Raw genomic sequence first — 25,404 nt, forward strand, 5'->3', positions numbered from 1 at the left:
TGACGGTGTGTGGGTGGAGGAGGAGACCCGGGCAGGGAGGAGGGTGATACCCGGGCAGACGCATCAATGACTCGGGCTCCTCACGCACCGTCACCGCTCGGCCTCTTTCAGCGGACCGCCGGCTGCTCGTGATCCGAGCTGAGGATGCGGGAGCAGGCGTGGACCTCCCGGTTCCTCCGCTGCCTCCTGCTCATCACCACCGCGCTGTCTTCAGCCGTGTCCGCGGACCTGCGGCCGTGCGAGGAGGTGAGTTGTGTGTTTTTATCCTCCTCCTCATCATCATCATCATCATCATGCACAACACAACAAAGACCCTTTAATCTGGAATATTTCTTTAAATCTCTGCTGTCATGAGGATGTTTTCATTGCACATCACCTGAATGCAGAACATGTCCACACGCACACACGCACAGAACCAGAAAAGATCCGAGCTGCGTCTCCTCCTGCACAAATAGAAGCACGAATACTACAAATGGCACCTCCTCCTCTGTATGTTTAAATATTGGCTGTGCAGTGTCTGGGTCTCTGAGCAGGAACACACGAGTCTCTCCTCGCTGCTGCTCGGATTAAAACGTGCTTCATGTTGACTATAAACACGATGAGGCTGTTTGCTGGCCTCCATCCCTCCTCTGAGCAGCCTCCTGCCGGCCAGGGCGACCACGAGCCCCCGCTGAGGAGGAGGAGGAGGAGGAGGAGGTGGAGGTGGAGGAAGAATAAAGGGCTGACAGGTTTTACTGTCATATAACACACTGTGCATGTGGATGCTAATCACTGATTATAGTGATAACGGTTGTTTGCATCACATTCAGTGAGATGAGTGTTTTAATTTAGTGTTTCTCAGAAAATCTGGGTTCTGGCACCTGCAGGGATCCATGAGGGGTTTTATCCTGGAGCTTTAAGGCAACATGAGGACGTCACTGACTCATATATATATATATATATATATATATATATATATATATATCTACTGTAGAAGTTCAATTGTTTGGTTGAACTTAAAATTAACATCCAGTTTAATGAAAGTTAGGAATGATTTGACATTTTATATCACCTCCTTATGCCAATTCGCAAAAACAGTTCTCCTGCATCATCCTGGATCATTGCAATTTACTGAAGTACAATTTCTTGCTGTAGTTAAAAGTGTATATTATACATATTTGCATACATTTTTATTAGATTATAAAAAAAATGTCTTTCATAGTTTTATTCTGTTGTCTACTTCGTTCTGATTCATCTGCTGCTGTCATAAGGGAATTTCCCCGGTTTGGGATCAATGACGTTTAATCTTATCTTATCTTATTTTAATCACTTTATTGCCGAGACTTAGATGATAAAACTTCATATTATCCTTATAAACAAGAGTTTATATTTAATTAATGTCTTTATTAATGGTCAATGGATCATTTATATAATCCATTAATTACAATAACCTTTGGGTTGCCAGGTTGTGAAAAACCCTCCTCCTGCCTGATACACCCTGTCAGCTCACCAGCATCATATCACTTCCCTTAAAACTCTTCTGTCTTCCTCAAATGACACATTCAAAAGGTTTGTCATTTAAAACCAGACAGGGACTTCAATTTATTTATAATACCTCAGAGTGACGGAGGCTGCAGTAATCTACGTTAAACTGTAAATGGGTTTTTCAGCTTATAATAAACCATAAGAAAAAGTTCCCCAATGTTAATAAACATTAATAAATGGATTTTCTAGTAATCCACCAAGTCTGCAGTTCTGAATGTTAATGAGCTGGATTTTGGTCCAGATGTTCTGCAGCTGTTTTCCACAAGGTCAGAGCTCAAATCTTATTCTATCAATAAAGCATCGGTAAATAATTTATTCACCAGTAATAGAGCCATTAATCACAGCTTGTAAATACTCCCTCTCCAGAAAGTGGAACCTACATTCTACGCTTTGTCTTGTGTACGTTAATCCGTCACTTTCCCACGAGGCCTGTGTGTGAAGAATTAAAGAACCTGTGAGTGCAGCTTGCGTTGCACATTTAACATCCTCGGACGGTAAAAGCCTCGCTCTGGCAGATCTCCATCTCCTCCCCCGAACCTGCTGCTCAGCCGAGTCAGTGGCGTCCGCAGGCTGGCAGGCAGCCGGCTGCAGCCGAGCACCCACACCTCAGTACCCGCTGATTAAAGAGGAACGACCTGCGACGTGTGTTCAGGGGGAATCAATCAGGGACAAGAGGAAGATGGTTTAGATGCAGGATTTGTGTGTCTGTGTGTGTGTGTGTGTGTGTGTGTGTGTGTGTGTGTGTGTGTGTGTGTTGTGCAGATAAGCCTGAACTCTTTTACATGACTAATCACATCCCTGCAGAAACAAAACATGTGAACAGTCATGTGAGAGGCGTCGTGGTAGCGTGGCAACCTGCACTCACATTCACCTGCTAATGGGCAAACAATGGGTCTGGTGGCGCCCCGAGCTAATGTGTTGACAGTGGAGGGAAGAATAGAAGGGGGGGGGGGGAGCTGATAAAAAAAAAAAAAAGGACACGGGCTAATTTGTTTCGCTGGTCTCCTGTGTGACTCACGCTGGTCGTCATGGAGACTGGTGAAAAGCAGATAGAGGAGAAGGGGCTGGGTTAAAATTCAACGCCATGACAAACCAACCTTTGAGTCGGGGGGATGTAAGATTTGAATCGACAGCAGGAAAAGATGGGATGTATGCAAATCACTAAAAGCTGCAAAACTGGCACAAGACTCAACTGTGTATTTTACATCATATCTTACTGTTTATTCTGCAAATACTCACGAACGCTACAGTTTGACTTCTGTGCATCCATTAGCTTCTAATCCATTATCCTCTGAGGGGGGGGGGGGGGGGGGGTGCCTCACAGGGACAACAGCAGGTCACCCTTGTTTTCACCCATTAGTTTTGTTTGTCAGCAAAACAAACTACTCAACAGATTTCCATGAAACTTGGTGCAAGGATGAGACTCGAGCCAAGAAAAGAAACCATTCAATTCTGGCTCCGGATCAGAAGGCGAGTTTAAGCAGCCTGAGCAGACCTGCTGGAGGTTTATGCATTTTAATGAGGAGCATTCTAATGCGTGACGTATTTATTCATTCAGTTAAATTGACACGTTAGTCTAAAGGACAAAGCTGAACATTGAACATGAAGTAAACACGATATTTTATTTACGATTAAACAGAAACGAAACTGACATTTACTTTTCATTGTATTGACTGAAGCCTCTCAGACTATTACAACCTGTATATATTAGTTCTCTTTGTTGTCGTCTGTTGCTCATGACGACGAGATGTTCCTCTTGTTCGCCTTCAGGCTAAAAGCATCGTTATAAATTACTTCAGACTCTCGTCTGAATCAATGTTCCGTCCGTTCACATGATGAGAATAATGTCCCGACCAGTCGTCCTTGGACACAAGCGACTGTACAGATGACCTGCTGTTGTGCTCTTAATGGACCATTAGTGCTCCTGACGTTTGGTTGCCGTGGCGACTGGGGTCAGCCGCCACTTCTGCCCTGAAAACTCTTTCATCTCCCAATGTTCCCTTTCATCTGACCGGCTTTTTGTTTGATACGGAGTCACGCAGCTTCACGCTCGTGGAGAAGCAGATGCATCAAGTGTCGTGTGTGACGGGAGCAACACAGACCAAGTTTACTGTCACTCCTTCTAATAGTTTGAGACTTTTCATGCAGAACGGTGCAACATGTTCTGCAAAACCATGTTTGAAAACTTTTCAATCAATCCACCTAATTGTATTGCTCTTTGTATTTATGTGTGTGTTCTTATCTATGTGTGTGTGTGTGTGTGTGTGTGTCTGTGTGTGTGTGTGTGTGTGTGTTCTACAGACAGACTACTACTACCAGTACACAGAGTGTGACAGCACCGGCTCACGATGGAGAGTCACCATCCCTCACAGTCCTGGTTCCTGCTCAGACCTTCCACCTCCGACCAGAGGAACCGACTGCTGTGAGTGCTGCCTGTGTGTGTGTGTGTGTGTGTGTGTGTGTGTGTGTGTGTGTGTGTGTGTGTGTGTGTGTGTGTGTGTGTGTGTGTGTGTGTGTGTGTGTGTGTGTGTGTGTGTGTGTGTGTGTGTGTGTGTACACGGTATAATCACACGTCAACATGACTCTTCTGTTCCTCTCTGTCTCACAGCCTTCTCCTGTCCGGCTGGAAAGTTTTTGGAGATGTCCACGCAGCAGTGCACGTCGTGTGCAGCCGGCTCCTACTCTCTGGGCAGCGGCCTCCGTTTTGACCAATGGGACGCCATCCCTGCAGGCTTCACCAGCCTGGCCAGCTTCCTGGACCCGGGGCAAAACGGCGAGGACATTCAGGCGTGCAACAGGTGACACAGACATGAGCTACTCCCACAGAAACATGGAGGTGAGCGTAGATGCATCACAGCTCTTGTTCTTCACTGATGTGTTTTGCTTTGTTGTCGCTGCAGCTCATCGTGGACGCCGCAGGGCGTTTACCTGGAGTCGAACCGCGACGAGTGCACGGTGTCTCTGGTTTACGCCGTCCATCTGGAGAAACAGGGCTCTGTCTCTTTCACCTACCAGTACCCCGACAACAACATCTTCTTTGAGTTCTATGTACGCGCCTGTGACTGCATCCTGCAACATCACATGTATCAGGCTCACAGAGGCTTTTTAAGGCTTGATTATTGTCTGTTTTATACCAAAGATATTTCCCCCACTACTGCTTCTTTAACTCCTTCTTTGAATGTTATATTTGGAGCTTGGAAAGTTTTACACATCTGAAAATATCCTCTCGCTGCTGATGTTCTTCTTTCTGTGAATGATAAATAGTTGTGTTCACACGTGTTCAGGTCCAGAATGAACAGTGTCAGGAAATGGCCCAGACTGACGACCAGAAGTGGATTAAAGTCACCAGCAATGGAGAGTGGGACACACACACGGTGAGGATGCGACTCTGCCTTTGTGTGTGTGTGTTTGTGCAGTTTTATGGATTGTGAGTGTGTCTCACTGTGTGTATCTGTGTGTTCTAGGTGAGTCTCAAGTCTGGCACAAACATCTTGTACTGGAGAACCACCGGCATCCTGGTGGGAGGGAAGATGGTCAAACCTGTGCTGCTCAAGAACATCCAGATAGAAGGTAAACTTTAAAAAGAACAGAATTTCACTTTGATGTAAAACATACGGGGTAAACAAAACTACATATTTTACACGTAAAGGTTGTGTGTTCATGTTGTGCAGCTGTCACACACATACTGTATATCTGTGTGTTCAGGTGTAGCCTACACGTCCGAGTGTTTTCCGTGTCGTCCCGGCTGGTTCAGCGAATCCCCCGGCTCCTCGTCCTGTCAGCCGTGTCCCAGCAACACCTACTCCGTGAAGGGGGCGTCGTCCTGTGCACCCTGCCCCGAACACCACTACTCACGTATGTACACACACACGTATGTGTACACGTGTATCACTAAAAGTACATCCTCAAAGCCTTTATACGAGCTGCAACAAATGCAGTAAAATAAAAGATTAAGATAGAAAAGGATGAAATTATCAAAATAGAAAAGGGATTTAACAGTTGTCTAAATGTCTCCAAGATTTACCCACAATTGTTTTATCCAACATCTCGTTCTGCACGTTTTCTCTGCATCACTGCGTCCGTTTGCATTTCATCGTCCTCTGCGTCCGACTCTTCTCTCAGACGAGGGATGGGCAGAATGTAAAGTGAGGCCACCGTGCTCAGAGGAGGATTATTTCCAGATCCACACGGCCTGCGACAGCGACGGGAAGGTCAGACCACATGTTTCACGTTTCACACACACACACACACACACACACACACACACACACACACACACACCCTTTATCATACGGTCTTAATTAAAGGCAAACATACAAATAGTTTTAAGGTAACATTTGATTTGTCAAGTTGAAAAAGAATAATCGAAAATTGAAACAGGAAAGTTTTGAATAAAAGAAACTTTTGACTACATACATACAAGATAACTACAAATACTCATGGGTGTTTTAAATGTCATACTACTAATAAATGTTAATAATGATAAGGTTATAAACATGAATAAGGATAAGATATTAATCGTTAATAAACGTAGCTAACTAAACATTAATTAAGATCAAATGAAATGATAAATGTTTGCTCAGCGCATTGTACTGTACCAGAAAGAGAATAAGATGTAATAACACATTTATTCAATGAGTTAAGAAGGTAAATGATGAATTAATAGTTTATTTATCTTAAGTTTGAATTTCTAGGTTAGAAAGATACCTATGATTGCTGCATTAGATTCAAATTGACTGATCGGTGAAGAGTCTCTCTCGGTGTTTTGTACCAGAAACAAGAGACGTCTCACATTATGATGAGAGAGGAGACGGTGACAAGCTGAGCAAACACTTTGAACGTCACCTGATCCAAAATCAACTTCCCTGGCTCTGGTCCTCGACCTTGGGAACGTTTGAATTCACATTTGTGAAAGAGCTGAGCCCGAGTGGCGATTGTTCCAGAACAGAAAAGAAGCAGATCTTTTTATTGTTGTTGATATTGTTTGTTTTCATGCATTTTATGAGTTTTTGTCTATGTTTTTCAATTCCTCTCCGCTCCTTAACCAAAGTGAGAATCCGTCCACTCCTGGTAATATTTTCCTCTGTGGCTTTGTGGGATGCAGACGCAGGTGTTGTATCGCTGGGTGGAGCCAAAGATTTGCGTGGAGAACATCACCGGAGCGGTGGAGCTTCCTGCAACCGGACAGAGAGAAGCCTGCCCGCCCTGCAACCCCGGCTACTACAACAGCAACGACTCCACCTGCCTGCCCTGCCCACGGGGAACCCACTCCGACGGCACCTACGGTAACTCACAGCTCTCTGGCCTGAATGCTCCTGAAAAGATGGGGCTTGTGCAAACATGATGCACCAGGAAAACGTTATTGTATTGTCTAAATAAAACATGTGTGTGTGTGTGCGTGTGTGTGTGTGTGTGTGTGTGTGTGTGTGTGTGTGTGTGTGTGTGTGTGTGTGTGTGTGTGTGTGTGTGTGTGTGTGTGTGTTAGCGTGTGCTAAGTGTTCTGCAGGTACGGAGCCTGTGTTGGGTTACGAGTACAAATGGTGGAACGTGCTGCCTTCCAACATGAAGACTTCCTGTTTCAACGTGGGCAACTCCAAATGTGACGACATGAATGGTCAGCACTAACTAACACACGAACTAACTAACTAAACATTAAGTAGCTACTAACTAACTACTGTTTTCTTACTAAATTACTAAATTACTAAGTAAATAAATACACTAAGTACTTGTAGTAAATGCCAACTACTGTTATATAACTCACTCATAACTAACTAACTAATCCATAGCTACTAACTAATAAGTCAATAATAAATAGGTAATTCACATATAATCATGTAATTTACTAATTTCCAACAACATCTACCTTCTACTGTAATAAAGTTACTACTAATTCTTACTAACTTAGGTTGAATAACAACTATTAATAAACTCATTACTTGAGGAAACATCACAAGATCTTCATCAGTAAACAGATCTTCACCAGTTGTCATGGAAACTACAGATGTTCACACATTCATTTCCCTGGGGACCTTGAGATGCTAAATTGTTTTCATGTCACTTCATATAATTCATCATCACACGTACAGATCTGTAATCAGTTGTTTTGTATTAATGTGTTATAATCGTGTGTGTGTGTGTGTGTGTGTGTGTGTGTGTGTGTGTGTGTGTGTGTGTGTGTGTCCTCAGGGTGGGAGGTGGCAGGAGACCATGTCCGCAGCGGAGCAGGAAGTTCAGACAACGACTATCTGATCCTCAGTCTGCACGTGCCCGGGTTTAAGTGAGTGTGTTGGTTGTATTGTAAACTGTGTTGTGATGAATGAGAACACTTGTGTGTGTGTGTGTGTGTGTGTGTGTGTGTGTGTGTGTGTGTGTGTGTCATGTTCACACTGTTTCACTAACCTGCCGTCTGTGTTTGTGTCACTGTGGCAGAGTCCCTGCTTCACTCTCAGGGATGACGGGTGGCGAGTTTGGCCGAATAACCTTCGTGTTCGAGACCATCTGCTCTGCCGACTGTGAGCTCTACTTCATGATGGTGTGTGCTTGACTGTGTGTGTGTGTGTGTGTGTGTGTGTGTGTGTGTGTGTGTGTGTGTGTGTGTGTGTGTGTGTGTGTGTGTGTGTGTGTGTGTTGTGTGTTGTCTGTTGTGTGTTGTGTGTGAGACTGGAGCTGAGAGTCGTCATTAGCTGCCAGAACAGTCATGTCATGTCACTGAGGTCCAGTTAATTGCAGTCTTCCCCCCCCCCCCCCCCCCCCCCCCCCCCAGTAATCCAGCCCACATTTTCCCATCTAATTGTGTTGTTGTGACGCCCCCTGCAGGATGTGAACAGGAAGAGCACGACAGTGGTGGAGTCGTGGGAAGGCAGTAAAGGGAAACAGTCGTACTCGCACAGTATGACCAGGAACGCCTCGGTCTCGTACACGTGGGCCTTCCAGAGGACCAACCGCGCTCTGGATGTGAGTTTATTTCATTTGATGCTCCTGCAGCTTTTAATATTCTTCATTTTATTTATCTTCAATTTCAAGTGGAACTTAAGTTTTCAAATTTTGTCCCATGTCAGGCTTGTTAATGTCGTTAACAGTAGCAGTAACATAGCTGACATTTCTATTAGTAAACTGTAAACATGTATTAAAGTATAAAAGCAGAATACTTTGACAAAGACAAATCTAAGTATGTGAAAATATATAAACTTACCTAATCCACACCAATAAACTTATGTTTCTGTCCTTGTTTCTGTGTGTGCAGATGCGTCGGTACGTCAGTGACATGGTGAAGCTCTACTCCATCAGCGTGACTAACGTCCTGGACGGCGTGGCGTCGGCGTGTCGCGCCTGCGCCCTGATCCCGGAGAACTCCCAGCGGTCCGGCGCCTCCTGCGTTCCCTGTCCCGCCGGTTTTTATATCGACAGGAACACCAACCGATGCCAGGAGTGTCCGCCCAACACGCACCTGGCCGGACGACACACCTACGGACAGGACGCCTGTGTCCCGTGTGGACCCGGCAGTATCAGCAACAAGGTAGAGACCTCTGGTTTCATTTGTCGTACTAGTACTTCATACCTGATTCTGAAACACTTCATATTTCCTTTTCTGTTCAGGAGCACTCTCGTTGCTACAGCGACTGCTCCTTCACGTACATGGAGAACAACCGAACTCTGACCTTTGACCTCAGCCCTCTGAGCGGCGTGGCCTCGCTGACCATCGGCCCCAGTTTCACCTCCAAAGGCACAAAATACCTTCACCTGTTCAACATCAGCCTCTGTGGCCACGAGGTAACACACACACACACACACACACACACACACACACACACACACACACACACACACACACACACACACACACACACACACACACACACACACACACACACACACACGCACACACACACACACACTTAATATCTGAGCTGCAGCTACAGTTACTATTTTTACGTTTTATTCTATTTCTGTTTTCCGACCCACTGCCCCTCTTACTCAAGTCATAAAGCGTTTGTTCGTTAAAATCATTTCCCCTCACGTTTCAAGCTTTAGAAATATATAATAAATATAAATCAAAGGGTCCATGATACTGTGTATTACTACTACACTATATTACTACATGAAATATTGTAGTTACAATACAAACTGACAGTTTTCATATCTCGTGTATCTTTTGAAGGTCAAACGGAGAAAAATGTGAATAGAAATAATATTTAATCACAAGCAGACCAGTTTGATGAAATGATTTTTAAAAAAGCTGCAGGGGAAATATTCAGCGTAACCATAGTAACTGACAGCCGATGATCTCCGTGCTGTTTGCATGTGCACACGTCTGCTGCAGGGGAGGAGAGCGGCTGTGTGCACGGACAACGTCACGGGCGTGTCCAGCAAGGACGAGCAGAGCGACACGGCTCAGTTCGTGAACTCGGTGGACAGCTTCATCTGCCAGTCCACCATCATACCGGCGGACGGCCGCGGCTTCAGGATGGCCATTTCCTCCCAGTCCATCAGCCTGGCAGACACCTTCGTTGGTATGAGGCTTGTTACCGTGTGTGTGTGTGTGTGTGTGTGTGTGTGTGTGTGTGTGTGTGTGTGTGTGTGGGATCAACAGCTGCTCGAGGTGGATTTAATGTGTTTTGTCTCTTTTCTTTTCTCAGGAGCAACAGCCGACACCGTCCTGAACGGCATGAATGCTAAACCAGATCTTTTCCCAGAATACTCGCAGGGCCTTCCAGACATCAACTTCTTCTACAGGTGCAGTGACCGGCAGAGACACGGGATGTTCATGGTTTTTTGGGGGGGGGGTTTATGTCCTAACAATGTTACGGTTGTTTTTTTTTCCTCAGGTCCACTCAGGCAACAGCCTCATGTGATCAGGGCCGAAGTTCAGTCATCACAGTTCGCTGTAACCCAGAGAAACCTGAACGAGGAGAAGTCTCTGTTCCCAGGTCAGTTATCATGTAGCGTCGCCTGTGATGTGCCATTAACTGCAGTTTACTTTATTTTATTACATTTGTGCGTGTGCTTGCTTGTAGCTCCTGTCCTGCAGGAACCTGCGATGGATGTACATTTCACTTCCTGTGGGAGAGCGCCAGCGCCTGTCCACGCTGCGCCGGGGACGACTACCACAAGATAGAGGGAGCGTGCAAGGGTGGTGTCCAGGTAACACACACACACACACACACACACACACACACACACACACACACACACACACACACACACACACACACACACACACACACACACACACACATCCGCCATGATTCTAATCTTATACCTGAAAGTGTTAGATGGATTTTCTGGCTCCGTGCATGAATGATTCAAGTTCACAGGATTTTGTTGATTCAGTTAAAATAACACAAAAATACGTGACTTACTTTTGTGGTCATCAAATGTCTTCTTCTGTCCCCCGTCTCTCTCTCCAGGAAACCCTGTATGTGTGGAACGAGCCCAAGTTGTGCACCAAAGGCGTCCCGCTGCCTCCTCGAAGCTCCTCCCCCTGCGAGGCCATCGCTCTGTGGCTGAAGGTCGGCGTTGGGGGCGGAGCCTTCGTGGCCGTGCTGCTCATCTCGCTCACCTGTTATTTCTGGAAGAAAAACAAGAGGTGAGAGGAAAACCTGCCAATTTAACACATGACAGACTCCCCGCTGCCCAACCTGCTCATTACCAGCACTGTGAAGTGTCAGTTAAAGGCAGCGAGGGCAGGAGCTGTCGGTGTCATGGAGATGAAGCGTCACAGTACTTCTCCAGATTCGTTTTCCAGATTTTAAAGATTGTCAATTAGGTTTTTACTCTAACATAACTTATGAGCAGCCAAAGAATTATTGAACTGTTTGATTTGACAGAGTTTAAGAGGTTGGAAGGAATGACACAAATAAAAACAACTTAAAGATCTTAAAAAGTCAGAAAATTCACTTTTCTTTTTTTTATCCTCTTAAACAGTTTATGATTCTTCAGATTGATTTAATTACTTGTTTTAATTACTTTGGTTTAAACCTAAAAAGTAATTAGTGATTCTGACAAGAAAACTCAAACTAATTCAGAAACACAGGATTATGACAAGAAAGACAGAAATTTATGAAAGACAAAAGGTGAGATTTGTTTTAGAATGAGGTCAAAATGTTTACTGGAAATTTTAAAAAATGAGATTAAAGTTAAATTAAGTTTTCAATATGAAGTAAAAACTTGTAGTGATGATGAAGTGTTCCTGTGGTCTGTGCTCAGGCTGGAGTACAAGTACTCTCGCCTGGTGATGTCCGCCAACAAGGAGGGCGAGCTGCCGGCCGCAGACAGCTGTGCCCTGGCGGAGGGGGAGGAGCCTGACGACGACGTGGTCTACACCAAGAAACCAACGCTGCTGGGGAAACTCCGAGCCATCGCCAGCAAGGTCGGCGTCGCTTTGATTCTGCGATAGGAACAAGTGGAGACCCGTCGTCCATCTTTGTTTACAGTCTATGATATCGAGGGAGTTCTAGAAGTAATAGATCATTTTAGTTGTCATGGAAAGAGATTTGTTATCTTTACTTTACAGTATATTTCACTTATATTCTGGGACTTTATTCCCTCGCATCTGTCGTGGACTTAAATTTCTTTCCTTATGGTTTTAAAAAGTCTTAAATTCAACGTTTTGAAACCCTGTGTGTGTATAATTCTAGTTTTGTTGTGAAGCAGCTGCCAAATAACATCTTTTTAAAATCTGTGTGTTTCAGTACGAGGACGGCGACAGGAGCGAGTCCGTGCAGCTGAACTCCTCCCACTCCGACCGATGGGTTCTGGGATAAAACCGGGAAACAGACGCAGAGTTAAATAACGGAGGAACAGTCAGTCGGCGGCGGCGGCGTCACCGTCCCACCGCCGTACGTGACCCTTCGTTGTGGGAGGAGCGAGAACACAGATCCCAGCTTTCACTGGAGAATCGTTGCCTGGTTTACTGGCGAGAAAACGGCTTTTTACCCCTCGACACAGGAAACAAAGTCCTGCTTCAACGCTGTGGAGGCAGCAAGAGAAAAAGAAACACACGCTTTTAATGTTTTTTGTATATTTTGTATTTGCATTTGTTTCTTTTCTGTTCAGAGTCATGTATTTATATCAATGTTATAACGATGAACCTTTATTAAAGTCCCATTTGGCTTTGGAAGCTTCGTGTGAATGTTTGAAGTTCCTGTTAAGTGCAATCACGACACATCAGAGTACATGTACACAATAATGCACACAAAGGTACTACTTATTCGAAAGTGTATTCAGTGTTACTGCTACGAGCTAGTTAGTATTTTTATGTATTGACAACTAAATGGTACAAGGATAAGTACGTAGTACAAATACGTATATAAGATGAACTTCCTCAGGCTACGACTCCAATAATATGTTTTAGTTTTTATAAGGCGGAAAGTTGTGTAGGAGAAAAAAGTACATGAAGGTGAGAGGAATCCCGCACATTGTCCTGTACTTTATTAAAACGTTATTACGTATGTATTTTTTGTTTAAGTACAGGACAATATGCGGGATTCCTCTGCTCTCACCTGCAGATACTAGATTCTTGACGTTTTAGTTTTCTGTCCATCCAGCAGCACCAGGCTCCTCCAGGCTCCTCCCCCTCTCCTCTCCCCGCCTCCCACGCCTCCTATCCGGCCCCGTCCTCCGCTGAGCTCCGCCCCCTCCGAACAATCTCCTCCTCCTCCTCTTCTCCTCCTCCTCCTCCTCTTCTTCTTCTTCTCCCGCAGCCATCGACGGAGGTTCAGACCCGACTCTTCGCTTCACGTCGGACGGATTCACGGCCTCGCACCGGGCGATGCTGTGAAGCGGGAGCCAGCGTCGGACTCTGCGGGGGAAACGCGACTCTTTCGGGGGAAGATGATCCGCAGCTCGTCGGTGAAGGTGAGAAACTTCGTCCCAGTTTGTGCTCGAGTCTCATCAGACACGAACATTTCACCTCAAAGTAAATAAACACAAAACACGTGTTATCGTCGCTGATGCGTTAAAATCTGCGGGTTCAGCGATGACGTTTGCGTGTTTTTTGTTGTTTTTTGTTTTCGTCGCAAACTTTTTGTTAAAACCGCAGAGTGACGTCACGTTCGGGAACAGAGATCGTCGGGAGAAAGAGGAATCTCACTCTTGACATATTTCAAAACTAATGGAAACTAAAGAATAATATCTAAATGTTCATTCAAGACTTTTAAATTAATGTTTGATTAGTTTTCTATGCAAGAAAACTTTGTGTTTATCTGCATGAAGATTGTATAGTCAATGTTAAAAATATTTGATTCTGTTGTTCGTGAGTTTCCATGTTGCACATATGAAACATTTCTATGTTAACTATTTGAAAAAGGGGAAATTCTTGTAAAGCAACATAAAAAAACATGTTAATGAAATATGAAGTACAACATGTTTATTTACTAACTTAAAGCTACGACAGTTAATCCAGTGGATCCAGGTCTTTTTTTATTTGTGACTCCTGTTTCAAACTATTGTGACTTGTCAACAATTATATTAAATTAAAGAGTATTTTATCAATTTAAGATTATTAGTGCAGCGCCCGTTTAAATTCTACCTGTTCTCTTGGTCTGTGTTGAAGCTCTGGAGCTACTTCAAACAGTTCAATAATCTACTGTCACTTTTTATTGATTGTGTGTTGGACGTTGAGCTTTTTCTAAACATTCGATCGTCCAGGGTGACGTTAGAAAACGTGGTGTTCATCCTACCTGGTTTCTTTGCAGAGAATATTTCATAGTCAACATTTTTTTCCAAATAATGTTTTGTGGCTGTTGTTTGTGACCCGAAGTTCAACTGAGCAATTATACTGATTTAGAGCATTTTCTTATTCTTAAAATATTTCATTTCAATATGTACGTTCGAAACAAAGGGAGTCAAAAGGACATGAACATGGGTTTGTGTTTTGTCTCCTTTTTGTGACTCCAGATTTGTTTTTGTCACGACTTTGTTAACATTGTGTGATAAGTCAATCACCAGAAGTTTATTTAACAACTATTCTGATAGTCTAAACATCACTGTGAACTGATTGTCTCTGAGTTTCTAACTTAATGTTTTGGATGAATGAAACCAGACATTGAAGAGGTCACTTTTAATCCATTAATCAGTCAGATTGGCACATTGATTGATTGATTGATTGATTGATTGATTGATTGATGATAATAATAATCGTTAGTTGCAGCCGTAAACCAATCATCACTGAAATTATTGTTTTACATCTTACTAACCCCCAGAGGACAGTTCGCTTTGATTTCAGTGGATCGAACCTCCCAGGATTATAAGACACAGTTATTTTACAGTTCAGTACTTTATGAATGTTGATGTTTGTGTTCTTTTTGTGTCTCAGGTCCTTAACTAGAGCTCCTCAGTTCTCCTGCTTGTGAAGTGGTGAGTCTGTCTCCTCCTTGTTGTGATGTGGTTTTCGCATGACTCTTCGGAGAGGAAACTATTCCCAGTCACTGTGATGTAATGGGAGAACAAAGTGTTTTGTGACGTCTGGTTTGTGACCGTGGTGATAAAAACAAACAAGATGAAGGACGTTGCAGAAAAAACACAACAGTTTGGGCCTTTTTTTAGGGTCCGGCTGATTTTTCTTTTAATTAATGCTGTTATTTAATCTTTTCGTGCAGTGCCTGTCGATTCAACCATGGCTCGTGGCTGCATCTGCTGCGTGAAATACATGCTCTTCCTTTTCAACCTGCTCTTCTGGGTGATTATTCCACACACACACAGTCAGAACATGTTCTTCTTAATCAGCAGTAACATCAGTAAACACATTAAACTCCTGTTATCACTGAATCAGCCCGTTACTCAACTTCCTGTGTGTTTCAGCTGGGCGGGTGTGGTCTGCTGGGTGTGGGCGTGTGGCTGTCGGTGTCTCAGGGCAGCTTCGCCACCCTGTCGCCCTCCTTCCCGTCGCTCTCCGCCGCCAACCTCATCATCACCCTCGGCACCATTGTCATGGTAACGGGTTTCCTGGGTTGCCTGGGCGCCATCAAGGAGAACAAGTGCCTGCTGCTGAGTGTGAGTGCACTTTAAAATGTCTTCTCTTATCTAATCTCGTAAAATGCATGTTTTCGGTTTATTCTCACCACCTCACACCTTCTTCCTCTTCCTGTGTTATTATTCAGTTCTTCATCGTTCTGTTGATCATCCTCTTGGCCGAGCTCATCCTCCTCACCCTGTTCTTTGTCTACACCGACAGGGTAAGACCGTGCACAGGAATATTCCTATTTTCTGATAATCCTCCGCTGCTGTGTGTGTTTGTGTGTGTGTGTGTGTGTGTGTGTGTGTGTGTGTGTGTGTGTGTGTGTGTGTGTGTGTGTGTGTGTGTGTGTGTGTGTGTGTGTGTGTGTGTGTGTGTGTGTGTGTGTGTGTGTGTGTGTGTGTGTGTGTGTGTGTCTGTGTGTGGACTCACGTCATTGTTCTCCATCTCCGTCTGCACAGGTGAGCGAGAATGCCAGACGGGACCTGAAGGAAGGTTTGGTGCTGTACAACACCGACAACAACGCCGGCCTGAGGGATGCATGGAACACCATCCAGGGAGAGGTGCATCCTGTTTGCTAAACATTTTCAGATAATAATCAACTACTGTTTTCTTATATCAGTGCCTCTTCTCGTCCTGTACATGTAAATGAAGTATGTCACGCAGTAAAGTGACTGTTTCCTTCTCTCTATCACCAGTGGAAGTGTTGTGGCGTGATGAGCCACAATGACTGGTACACGGCCCTGCATGAGAACGTGGTTCCCGACCGCTGCTGCCAGCAGGTTTACGCAGGATGTGGCCGCAACACCTCCACTCCCTTCTGGACACGGGTCAGTCATCGAGTTCATTCATCTGATGATGTTCTATCTTTTTCTTGCCGACAAAGTCTGACACACTTGAAGCACACTGTGGTTTATTTTGCATCAGTCCCACATACACCACACTGCTGTCTGAAATACAAACTCCGGCATGAAAGCTGTATTCATCCACTGCTGAAAATAGTCCCTAAAACACATTGTTCACTCTTATCTGCTTATTTTTTTTGTTTAAGAAAATTACGTATAACTACAAACATGCAACATATATTCAATGATGACATTTCATCTTCGGTAGGACGGATTTACGACAGCATTGTGAAATGAGCACAACTAAATCTCAAATGTGCCTTGGGAGCTGTACATGTGAGGACGGATGTTGACACCAGGGGCTTCACTCTGACAATTTATGTTCCCTATGTTTTCAGGGTTGCTATGAGAAGGTGGAGGAGTGGCTGGATGACAACAAACACCTTCTGGGAACCATCGCTATGTGTGTGTTGGTCATACAGGTAAGCAGCTGGTATCAGTAGAGCTGTGAAACTCAGAGGCTACATCCATATCACTATGTGTTCGTTTTTCATATCATTTCATGTATGGCTTCTAAAACCTGATTAAAAAATGTCCAGAGTAGAGTTTGAAATGAAAATGTGGATGTAGCCTGGAATCCACAGATGCCTATGAAACAGCAGCAGGTTCTCATGTGTGTGTTTTCCTCTCCAGCTCCTCGGCATGGCCTTCTCCATGACGCTCTACCAACAGATCCACCGATCGGGGAAGAAGTACGAAGCCTGACAGGAGTCACGCGGTTAATTCAGTCAGTTTAATACATGAAATATATCACATCTCCTCCATCATACCTTTTGTTTATAGTCCAAATAAGCCAGATAACGTGTGTGTGTGTGTGTGTGTGTGCCACTGCGAACATTTATCACCTTTTTTCATCAGTTATTGTTGTGAATAGAAGTTTTTTTTTTAAATCACGTTATGAGTTGTTCTGTGTAAAAGTATCTGAGTGGAAATCAGAACTCGACTGAAGAAGCATGAAGAGAATAATGTTGTTTTTTTAAGTGATGCCTGTGGAATAATATAAAGTAATTGTGTACTAACATGATCAATAAAAGCAGAGAGCGCTCGTCACTCGTTGACCTCTTTACTCTTGGTTTCGTCGTGATGACACAGATAAAAACAGGAGAATCATCAGGTCATCGGAAGGTTGAACAAAGGTCGGATCAGTCGACTCTTTGATCTCATGAGGTGATCAATACTTCGAGCTGATGATTCTTCTGCTTGTTGTGAAAAAACGGATCAATTTGACTTCAGATGTATTTCACAGTGAAAGAGAAGCTGAGATAACAGGTTTCAGTTTCACACGTAACACGACTTTAATCTGAAACAACACGAGATAACATCACTGATTCACTGGCCTCAGTCGATGTGACGACAACTGATTTTAACAAACAAACACTTTCTGAGTAACAGCTCATTAAAATGTTACAACCAGTTACTTAAGTTTAACAAATACTGACTGTGTAAATTTCTCTTCTGATAAATATAAATAACATCCGAGTTTCTGAAGGTGGAGGATTAGATTATACTCTTTAGGTATTTTGTGTTGTGTGTGTGTTTAATGACACACTTCTGAGAAACACTGAAGCCCGAACACAGTGTAATTAAAAGTACCGTCACTCATTCCACTCGTGTGATTACAAGTCTGTGGTCTTCTCATTATCGTAGACAACGTTTCCCTTGATGACGACGTAGCGGACGAGCTCCTGGTGTCCTCCCAGCTGATAGATCAGATGCTCCCAGCTGCAGTAGAACAAGAGAGAGGCTCAGTCACTGTGACACACTAACACTTCATCAACACTACTGAAGCAAAGAATAAAGACAACAGAGTTTCTATACTTAACAAAAAAAATTGAAGTTAAAACTCATTAGTTAGACTTGGTGCTGCATAACTAGAAACTGGTGCAAAGGTTTACTTCAAATATTGAAAGTAGAATTTGACTGTTAATAACTATTAGTTGACGTGGTGCTAACTTCAATAACATAGTTTAATAACAGTTTATAAGATAATCGCATTTTTATATAAATGTCAATTTTCAACTTGAATAGTAACTGAAGTTAAACTGAAATATATCAAAGTGAAAGTATAAAGTTAAAGTACTTAAACATTTCTACTTTAACCCAGTAATTGAATGATTTTTATCATGCAGCTCAAATTTTTCTTGAAAAGTGGAGTTGACATAAACTCTAAATGTATCTATAATGATTTAATAGTTAAAATAAGACAATAAAAACACAAAACATATTAACCGCGAGGTGTTGAGGACCAGCAGGTCTCCGTGCTTGTTGACCTCCAGGGATCCGTGTGTGTTGGAGCGTCCGAGGGCGTAGGCTGCGTTGATGGTGGCGGCAGCCAGAGCTTCAGGCATGGACATCCTCATGTTGACGCAGGCCAGGTGCATGACTATGGGCTGAGGAAGGAGGGGAGAGAAGGTGAAGAGGCAAACGTTCGCCCTGTGACCTTTGACCTCGCGCCTGCCGACGCCTCACACCTCTGGCTGAACTCACCATGGAGCAGCAGTAGGCGTTGGGGTTGAAGTCGCTGCCGAGGGCGACGATCACTCCAGCGTCCAACATGTCTCTGGCCCGAGGCTGCGGCAACCTGAACACACAGGGGTCATTAGAGAGCTCACAGCCGAGCGACAGGTGTGTGTGTGTGTGTGTGTGTGTGTGTGTGTGTGTGTGTGTGTGTGTGTGTGTGTGTGTGTGTGTGTGTGTGTGTGTGTGCGTACCGCAGAATGTAAGCTGTGGTCGGTAGAAGGACTGCAGCGGTTTTTGCTTCAGCCATGGCGTTGATCCCTTCGTCCGTGACCTCCTCCAGGTGACTGATGGCCAAGGCTCCAAGCTCTGCTCCCAACTGACACACGTCAACACAACAAGATTATCTTTTACTATAATAATATTAATATTATAATTTATCACAGTAAAAAATTGAATGTGTCCTTGCAAGTGTAACCAGCTTTTCGTAGCTTTTCCACTATTACCAACTCAACCTTTAAATTCAAGTCGCACCAGTGAGATATCTGTTCCCTAAATATGCCAGACTTTTTTATTCTCTGAGAAATCTGCCCTATCTCGTTAGAAAGTGACAAAGTTCTTTCTTGAGTCCAAGTTTTGTGGAAAACTGTTCAGTAGTTTTTGCGCTGCAGCCCTAAAGTCAAACAAACCAACAGTGCCTCCTTGGCAGAGGTAATAACGGATAATTAAACTAATCCTGTGTTGTGGGTAGAGTCAGGTTGTTCTGTGGAGTTTCTAGTAGAATCAGTGGTTTGAGGAGTGAGTGCTACCTGAGCAGAGTTCATAGGATGAAGCTCATCCCCGTGGAAGTTGATGTTGAGGCCCAGGTCTTTTCCCGCCTGCAGGATGGCGCGAGTGGAGCCGAGGTCAAACACTCCCTGCTCACAGAACACGTCGATGTTGTCCACTCGGAGCTTCCCAGCAGACATGCGCTCCCTCAGCCGAGGCAGCTGGACCTGCAGGATGTCGTCTGTGGCCTCAGCGACTGTCTTCCCTCTGGATAACGACACAGAGAGTTAGGAGTGAATGTCAGGGAGTGATATGAAGTGAGGTCAGGGTGAGGCCGCTCTGTACTTGGGCACAGCGTGAGCTCCACAGTAGGTCGAGGAGATGTTGATGGGCAGCGTGCGTCTGGCCTCGTCGATCACCTCCAGCATCTTGAGCTCGGTCTGCAGCTCCAGGCCGTAGCCGCTCTTACACTCCACCAGGGTGGTGCCCGCTCGCTGCATCCGAGCCAGCCGGCCGCTGAGGGAGGCCAGGAGGTCAGAGGGCGCGGCGGCACGGGTGTGCTCCACGGTGAAGTGGATCCCTCCGCCGGCCCGGTGCACGTCCATGTAGGTGGCACCTGCCAGCTGCAGCACAGAAACACACAGTTCATCAACAACTCAGGACGCAGGTGAAGAAGTGAGGTCACAAAAACAAGTCAAAATACTTTATTTACAATTATTTACCTTCATCGCAAACTCATGGACTCTGTCGCCAGCCCAGACTGGATGAGTGTGAGCGTCCACCAGACCTGGAACAAGATCATTTACACACTGATCAATGGTTCAGATGTTAAACGACAGCAGAGAGGAAAGAATTCAGAGTCTTTGTTAAAGTCCAGAATTCAAAATGAATAAATCACTTTACTGTAAATGATAAGTTTATATCTGACATTTTATAATTGTTAATACTGATGCATCTGAGCTAAAGCAGCAGTTGTACAATAATATTAAAAGCACCAAGTTACATTAGAGAGAGGTCGTGACATCATTAACAGAAGATGGAGGAATTTTAACAAGTTCTTAGAGGTGTAAAAAGTATAATATTCCTCTGAACTCAAGAAGAAGAGAGTAAAACTACTTGAATGAATGTATTTAATTACAGACCACAGCTTCTCCCCTGATTAAATAAGAGCTTCCCTCACCAGGCATGACGCACATTCCTGAGGCATCGATGACTTTATCAAACGTCGCCTCTGAATACTGAGCTCTGATGGTTTCTGCAGGTCCCACAGCTTCGATCAGTCCGTCACTGGATGAACAGAAATCAGACACTCAGCAGAGAACGTTCACTTTAAATCACACGAGGGGGACAAAGTGTAAAAAGCTTCAGAATGTCCTCCGTGCAGAGGATGAACCTTTTTATAACAACATGGCATTTCCTCTGGAAACATCCTCGGGCTGAACTCCGCATTCTCCCCCCCACAGCGCAGAGGAAGTGAAACTGATTAGTTAAGAGTGTTTATTTAGACGTTTTGAGAAAACCCTGAAATACTGAGATATGAAGATGATCCAAAATAAAGCTGGCTGGTTCATTTTAACAACTTCTTATGAAAACTCTGGGAAAAGAGCAGGATTGATTTATTAGAATTTATTCTCCAGTAATATAGAGTAGAAGAGGTCATTAACTGGATAAAAATACAAAGATAGTTTAAATAAGGATAATGATGTAAATCCAAAAATAAAGGTGTTGGTAAAATTGGAATAAAATATGAATCCAGTATATAATGAGCCACTAGGAGTCGCCAAATACCACTATTTTAAATTAGTACCGAGTGATCCGTTATTTTTTTTAAATAAGAAACTTTCCACAGGTGAATTCCAACCACAGATCATTTACATTGATATTTACAAATTTTATATTAACTCACAAAGGAGATGGTTTTAATCCGAAGCGACTGAGGAACAGATCTCAACTGATCATTAGAAGATTCTGAGGTCAGAGCTCCAGGTTGTAATCACTGAATCTGAACCGTGTCTCAGGGGAAACTCACCTCCCAACGACCACGCTGCCGTTTTCTATCACACACAGATTCCTCATCCCAGGTTCCGTCAGGTATTTCTCTCCACCGCTGCAGATCAGAACCAGCTGTCGGGCATTTTGCACCAGGAGTCTGTGGCTGCTGGACATTTTTCTTTATTAATCCGAGGCAGAGACACTGACTTTCAGGGCGACTGGACTCAAACCAGTTTGAGACAAGTCAAATATTTGTAGAAGGGCAGAGTTTAAAGTGCACGGAGAGAGGGGAGGGGCCTCTGTCACTCATCTTTTAACTGGTGAGTATTTCTCCACTAGAAAGTTGAACATTGAAACTTTACAAATACGATCCAATGAGTTCATCACAATCTTTGATCATTTTCCTCTTGATGTTCCTTCTGCAAAACAGAGGTCGAGTCCTTATCTCATTTATTTATGTATTTTCTTAATCTGTTTTGCTCCCTATTTTCATATAGTTTAACAATTAAATTGCTGTTTATATTACTTTAGTTTCAACTTGACAGCAAAACACAAATCCCCCAAAAAATATTGTAGACATTGCCAATTATTTAACGTTTTTACATTTTATTTCTGCTTGTGTTATTAACTTTATCTTGTATTTTTGTCAAATGCTCCCCCCCTTTTCTAATCTATTGGAACATGACATACAAGAACTTGTTGAGGTTAATATACAGTTACTTTTAGTATTAATCAAAATAGAAGAACTTGTGGGATTATATGAAAATACAAATATATATTTATACAGTCATGACTAAATGGCAGCTAAAAAGAGAAATATTCCCCATGCTGTTCTTTTTGTTCCTGTCTTGTAATATCACTGATGTTAATAAAGTTGATTGAAAGATGCTGGAAGGACTCATTCAAATAATAAAAATGTCACAATTTGCGAAAGAGAGGATGCGTCTCACAGAAATGCAGAAAATTGCAATAAAAATAAGTTGGAAAAAGAATTAACATCAGGTTTAAGAAATGGTACAATAATCACTTTATTGTGTCTGTATCACAAAGTCACAACATAAAATTCATATACAGTAAAAAAAAAGAAAAGAACAGCATTTGAAAAGCAACACCCCTTCCTGACCCCCCCGCCCCCCCCAATGTTTCACATGGTGAAACACGAACAGATTAACTCGACTCTACGAGGAGCAGTCGCCCCCAGACGCCAACATCACTCCCTCATTTCTCCGTCCTCCTCTTCTTCTTCTACACCTCTGATGTACAGAACATTATTGCACCTGTGGGGGATGAAACACACGTTACAGTCAGAAGTGGCTGCAGGCGAATAAAGGATGTGAATCATGCTTTTGTTGGTTTACTTCCCAACACGGATTTCTTTGAAAAACAAGACTTTCCTTTATAACACGACTTAGTTTATGTTGTTGGGAGTTTTTTTAAAGCTTGAGGCCATTGAAAGAAGTTTCCGGGATTTTGTTTTTGTTTAAGCCAAAAACCTCAGATTACGATCTGTTCTTGTGTTTGAGCAGCGATCTTTCATTGAGCTGCTGCTGCACATCTGGACTTGTTCGCTGCGTGATTCATTCTTGGCAACGTCTCTGTTAAATATTCTCAATCTTAGCAGATCAAGAATTACTGAAACTAAAAGGTATGTAATAAATAAAACAACCTTCGCTTGACGGGTTGCATAATAAAGATTCGGGGGTTCCAGTCATGAAACATACCTGATGAGCACTTCACCGAGGTGACCTGCCAATGCTCCGTCCACGTACTCCTCCGTGTTTGCCAGCTGTCAGGGAAACATGTAATATGTCAAAGGGTCACAATCAGGGCGCATGTACAGTTAACACAACACTGGTGCTGATCCAGACGGTAAAAAGTTGCAGATACTATTCTACGTTTAGTTTTTATGATTTCTGTGAGTATCTTTCTGGATTGATTTTTCTACATGTGTGTATGCAGGTTGCTGCAAAGGCCGTCGGAACATTTCCACTGGGGTGTGATATACAAATAGGGACGAAGAAATTCCAAACACACAATATAAACACATTTTACAAACACTATATAATATCTATAAGAGGGACTGCAGATGCAAGTTAGCTACACGGCCAACTCCAGGTTGTGTTGTGCATGGCTGCTGTTAAAGAAGCTAAAACAAAACGCAGCTGCCTCCATGAATAAATACATAAATGCCCCATTCCTCTATAAACATATTGTATTAATCTGATATATTTGTGATGCTGATCAAGCTGGTGGATTTGTTTTGATGCCTACAACATAATTACGAGTCATTAAGAGTTACAATCGTAATAAACTTTATTAAGATGCACGATGACGGACATTAACAACCTCCGTCTTGCAGCACGTCCCCTGTTTCCCCCCCCGTCGTGCTGCACTCACCTGCATATTCATGTATCCATCCACAGACACCAGGTAGCCCTTGTACTCCATCCCCCACTTCAGCTTCACCATCACGGGTTTGCCTGTGAGGCCGTTCAGGAAGGGCTTCGGGTTCAGAGGCAAACTCTGAGGACAAGAAATAACACAATAACATTAGTATTATTAACATTTACTACACTGCTTTTAAAAGACACATAAGATAAGGATGCACTTATACTGTATTACTACTTATCAAAACATATCTAATTACTGTAGCTATCAACAGAGGGAGAGTTCAAATGAAGTTTATTGATATGTGATGTTGTTCCAGTATTCATCTTTGACTGAGACAAAGAAACAAAGTGTTTAATTGAATATTCCTCTGAAGGAAGCTGCTCGTGTCGCCTGCATCGCGCCGAACACAACGTTTCATTGTGCTTGTGAAGATGAGCGAACACAAACAAGCACCGACGTTGTGAAATTTAAGAAGTTTGCAGGTGAACGTGGATCAAGCTTTGCTACGTGTGAATCATTGTGTTGTGCTGATGAGAACACGCTCGTTAAATTAGAGGATTTTTGAATGGGGTTTGGTGTGACTCAGCTTAAAAAGTACCCTTAAATCTTTAAATATGAATAAAAACAATATAAACACACCTCGATGTTTTATTTCAATTCACTAACGTAACATAAGACGCTGTTTATGCGCATAAACCTCGTGGATTCATTCATTCAGTCGAAGTTTGGAGTGAGAAGCTAACAAAGCTAATGCTAACAAGCTAACAGGCTACTTCCTTTAAACGCGGTGAAAACAAAAAAACTCTCTCGTTAAATATCTGCTGAGCTGCTGTTAAACATTAGTAACATTCACTCACCATCTTTAATTCGGTTCAAACGCGTGTCCCGTTGGTTAGATGTTCGATTCCTTCGTTTCGTCACTGAAACGTTAGCGGCTCACAAACCAGAACACGCTTTACCGCCGAACAGGAAGTGGAACCTCTGACCTCCGAGGAGTGTTGTGGTCTTTACACAGTGCCACCTAGTGGTCACAGCGCTCAGTGATTTATAGTGGAGAAAGACAGTATAACCAGAAAATTGAATATTTATAGAACATGTATATATACAACTCACATGTGGTTTTTATTGCAGTATAAATAAATAAAGTATAAATCAATGCTGGGATGTAACAAAGTACATTTACTTTCTTACTGTACTTATGTATATTTTTCATGTATCTGTACTTTACTTAAGTAGATTTATTTTTGGGTACTTTACACGTTTACTCTACTACATATATCAGTAAATATCTGTACTTTCTACTCCACAAGTACTTTAACATTTAATACTTTTAAATGTATTCCTTAATTTAATTATTTAATATCTAAGTATCTTGACAAGCAAGTACTGTCTTAATTTCTACTCTTTAAGTAG

General features: G+C 43.2%; 4 protein-coding genes across 7 annotated transcripts; 2 read left to right on the top strand and 2 right to left on the bottom strand.

The window, feature by feature from the left end:
- The first annotated feature begins 4 nt into the window (after positions 1–4).
- Positions 5–12,643, top strand: elapor2 (endosome-lysosome associated apoptosis and autophagy regulator family member 2). The gene is made up of 22 exons (XM_034577901.1): positions 5–246; positions 3,826–3,946; positions 4,133–4,322; positions 4,425–4,572; positions 4,809–4,898; positions 4,989–5,094; positions 5,230–5,379; positions 5,647–5,735; positions 6,629–6,809; positions 7,010–7,138; positions 7,711–7,801; positions 7,954–8,056; positions 8,341–8,478; positions 8,768–9,040; positions 9,121–9,294; positions 9,845–10,034; positions 10,161–10,257; positions 10,350–10,451; positions 10,539–10,665; positions 10,932–11,110; positions 11,731–11,893; positions 12,216–12,643. Exons 1-22 carry the CDS (start codon positions 145–147, stop codon positions 12,285–12,287), a joined length of 3,015 nt encoding a protein of 1,004 aa, XP_034433792.1. The 5' UTR covers positions 5–144; the 3' UTR covers positions 12,288–12,643.
- Positions 2,238–21,855, bottom strand: amdhd1 (amidohydrolase domain containing 1). 3 transcript variants are annotated; one of them, XM_034577984.1, is made up of 10 exons: positions 21,638–21,774; positions 20,789–20,895; positions 20,331–20,395; positions 19,954–20,231; positions 19,650–19,875; positions 19,095–19,219; positions 18,871–18,964; positions 18,613–18,773; positions 17,921–18,105; positions 2,238–2,253 (listed from the first exon to the last, which is right to left on the bottom strand). In XM_034577984.1, exons 1-9 carry the CDS (start codon positions 21,772–21,774, stop codon positions 18,000–18,002), a joined length of 1,299 nt encoding a protein of 432 aa, XP_034433875.1. In that variant the 3' UTR covers positions 2,238–2,253; positions 17,921–17,999. The 3 variants fall into 3 exon arrangements, with proteins under 3 accessions (XP_034433875.1, XP_034433874.1, XP_034433876.1); XM_034577983.1 differs by lacking the exon at positions 2,238–2,253 and adding an exon at positions 7,851–7,874; XM_034577985.1 differs by lacking the exon at positions 2,238–2,253 and adding an exon at positions 15,756–15,775 and having other exon boundaries at positions 17,910–18,105; positions 21,638–21,855.
- LOC117757153 (tetraspanin-9) lies at positions 13,197–17,441 on the top strand. Of its 2 annotated transcripts, none has more exons than XM_034578002.1 (9): positions 13,197–13,380; positions 14,840–14,880; positions 15,123–15,202; positions 15,325–15,516; positions 15,624–15,698; positions 15,940–16,041; positions 16,177–16,308; positions 16,722–16,805; positions 17,017–17,441. In XM_034578002.1, the coding sequence occupies exons 3-9, from the start codon at positions 15,140–15,142 to the stop codon at positions 17,086–17,088; spliced, it is 720 nt and encodes a 239-aa protein (XP_034433893.1). In that variant the 5' UTR covers positions 13,197–13,380; positions 14,840–14,880; positions 15,123–15,139; the 3' UTR covers positions 17,089–17,441. The 2 variants fall into 2 exon arrangements, with proteins under 2 accessions (XP_034433893.1, XP_034433891.1); XM_034578000.1 differs by having other exon boundaries at positions 15,624–15,695; positions 15,937–16,041.
- Positions 21,856–22,603: 748 nt separating the features above from the next.
- Positions 22,604–25,004, bottom strand: snrpf (small nuclear ribonucleoprotein polypeptide F). The gene is made up of 4 exons (XM_034578007.1): positions 24,849–25,004; positions 23,998–24,123; positions 23,322–23,386; positions 22,604–22,877 (listed from the first exon to the last, which is right to left on the bottom strand). Exons 1-4 carry the CDS (start codon positions 24,849–24,851, stop codon positions 22,811–22,813), a joined length of 261 nt encoding a protein of 86 aa, XP_034433898.1. The 5' UTR covers positions 24,852–25,004; the 3' UTR covers positions 22,604–22,810.
- Between the last annotated feature and the right edge of the window lie 400 nt (positions 25,005–25,404).

Source organism: Hippoglossus hippoglossus, chromosome 23, assembly GCF_009819705.1.
Source record: "Hippoglossus hippoglossus isolate fHipHip1 chromosome 23, fHipHip1.pri, whole genome shotgun sequence".
Taxonomy (NCBI): Eukaryota; Metazoa; Chordata; class Actinopteri; order Pleuronectiformes; family Pleuronectidae; genus Hippoglossus; species Hippoglossus hippoglossus.

Excerpts from the sequence above, each read along its gene's own strand:
- snrpf (XM_034578007.1), bottom strand. Across the intron at positions 23,387-23,997 it reads ATGGATACATGAATATGCAG|CTGGCAAACACGGAGGAGTA; the intron begins GTGAGTGCAGCA and ends TTTCCCTGACAG. Across the intron at positions 22,878-23,321 it reads CTCGGTGAAGTGCTCATCAG|GTGCAATAATGTTCTGTACA; the intron begins GTATGTTTCATG and ends CATCCCCCACAG.
- LOC117757153 (XM_034578002.1), top strand. The coding sequence starts at position 15,140 with ATGGCTCGTGGCTGCATCTGCTGCGTGAAATACATGCTCTTCCTTTTC. Across the intron at positions 15,699-15,939 it reads TCTTTGTCTACACCGACAGG|GTGAGCGAGAATGCCAGACG; the intron begins GTAAGACCGTGC and ends CCGTCTGCACAG. Across the intron at positions 16,806-17,016 it reads TGTGTGTGTTGGTCATACAG|CTCCTCGGCATGGCCTTCTC; the intron begins GTAAGCAGCTGG and ends TTTCCTCTCCAG.
- elapor2 (XM_034577901.1), top strand. The coding sequence starts at position 145 with ATGCGGGAGCAGGCGTGGACCTCCCGGTTCCTCCGCTGCCTCCTGCTC. Across the intron at positions 3,947-4,132 it reads GACCAGAGGAACCGACTGCT|CCTTCTCCTGTCCGGCTGGA; the intron begins GTGAGTGCTGCC and ends TCTGTCTCACAG. Across the intron at positions 11,894-12,215 it reads TCCGAGCCATCGCCAGCAAG|TACGAGGACGGCGACAGGAG; the intron begins GTCGGCGTCGCT and ends TGTGTGTTTCAG.
- amdhd1 (XM_034577984.1), bottom strand. The coding sequence starts at position 21,774 with ATGTCCAGCAGCCACAGACTCCTGGTGCAAAATGCCCGACAGCTGGTT. Across the intron at positions 19,876-19,953 it reads GGAGCTCACGCTGTGCCCAA|AGGGAAGACAGTCGCTGAGG; the intron begins GTACAGAGCGGC and ends GTCGTTATCCAG. Across the intron at positions 19,220-19,649 it reads ATCCTATGAACTCTGCTCAG|TTGGGAGCAGAGCTTGGAGC; the intron begins GTAGCACTCACT and ends GACGTGTGTCAG.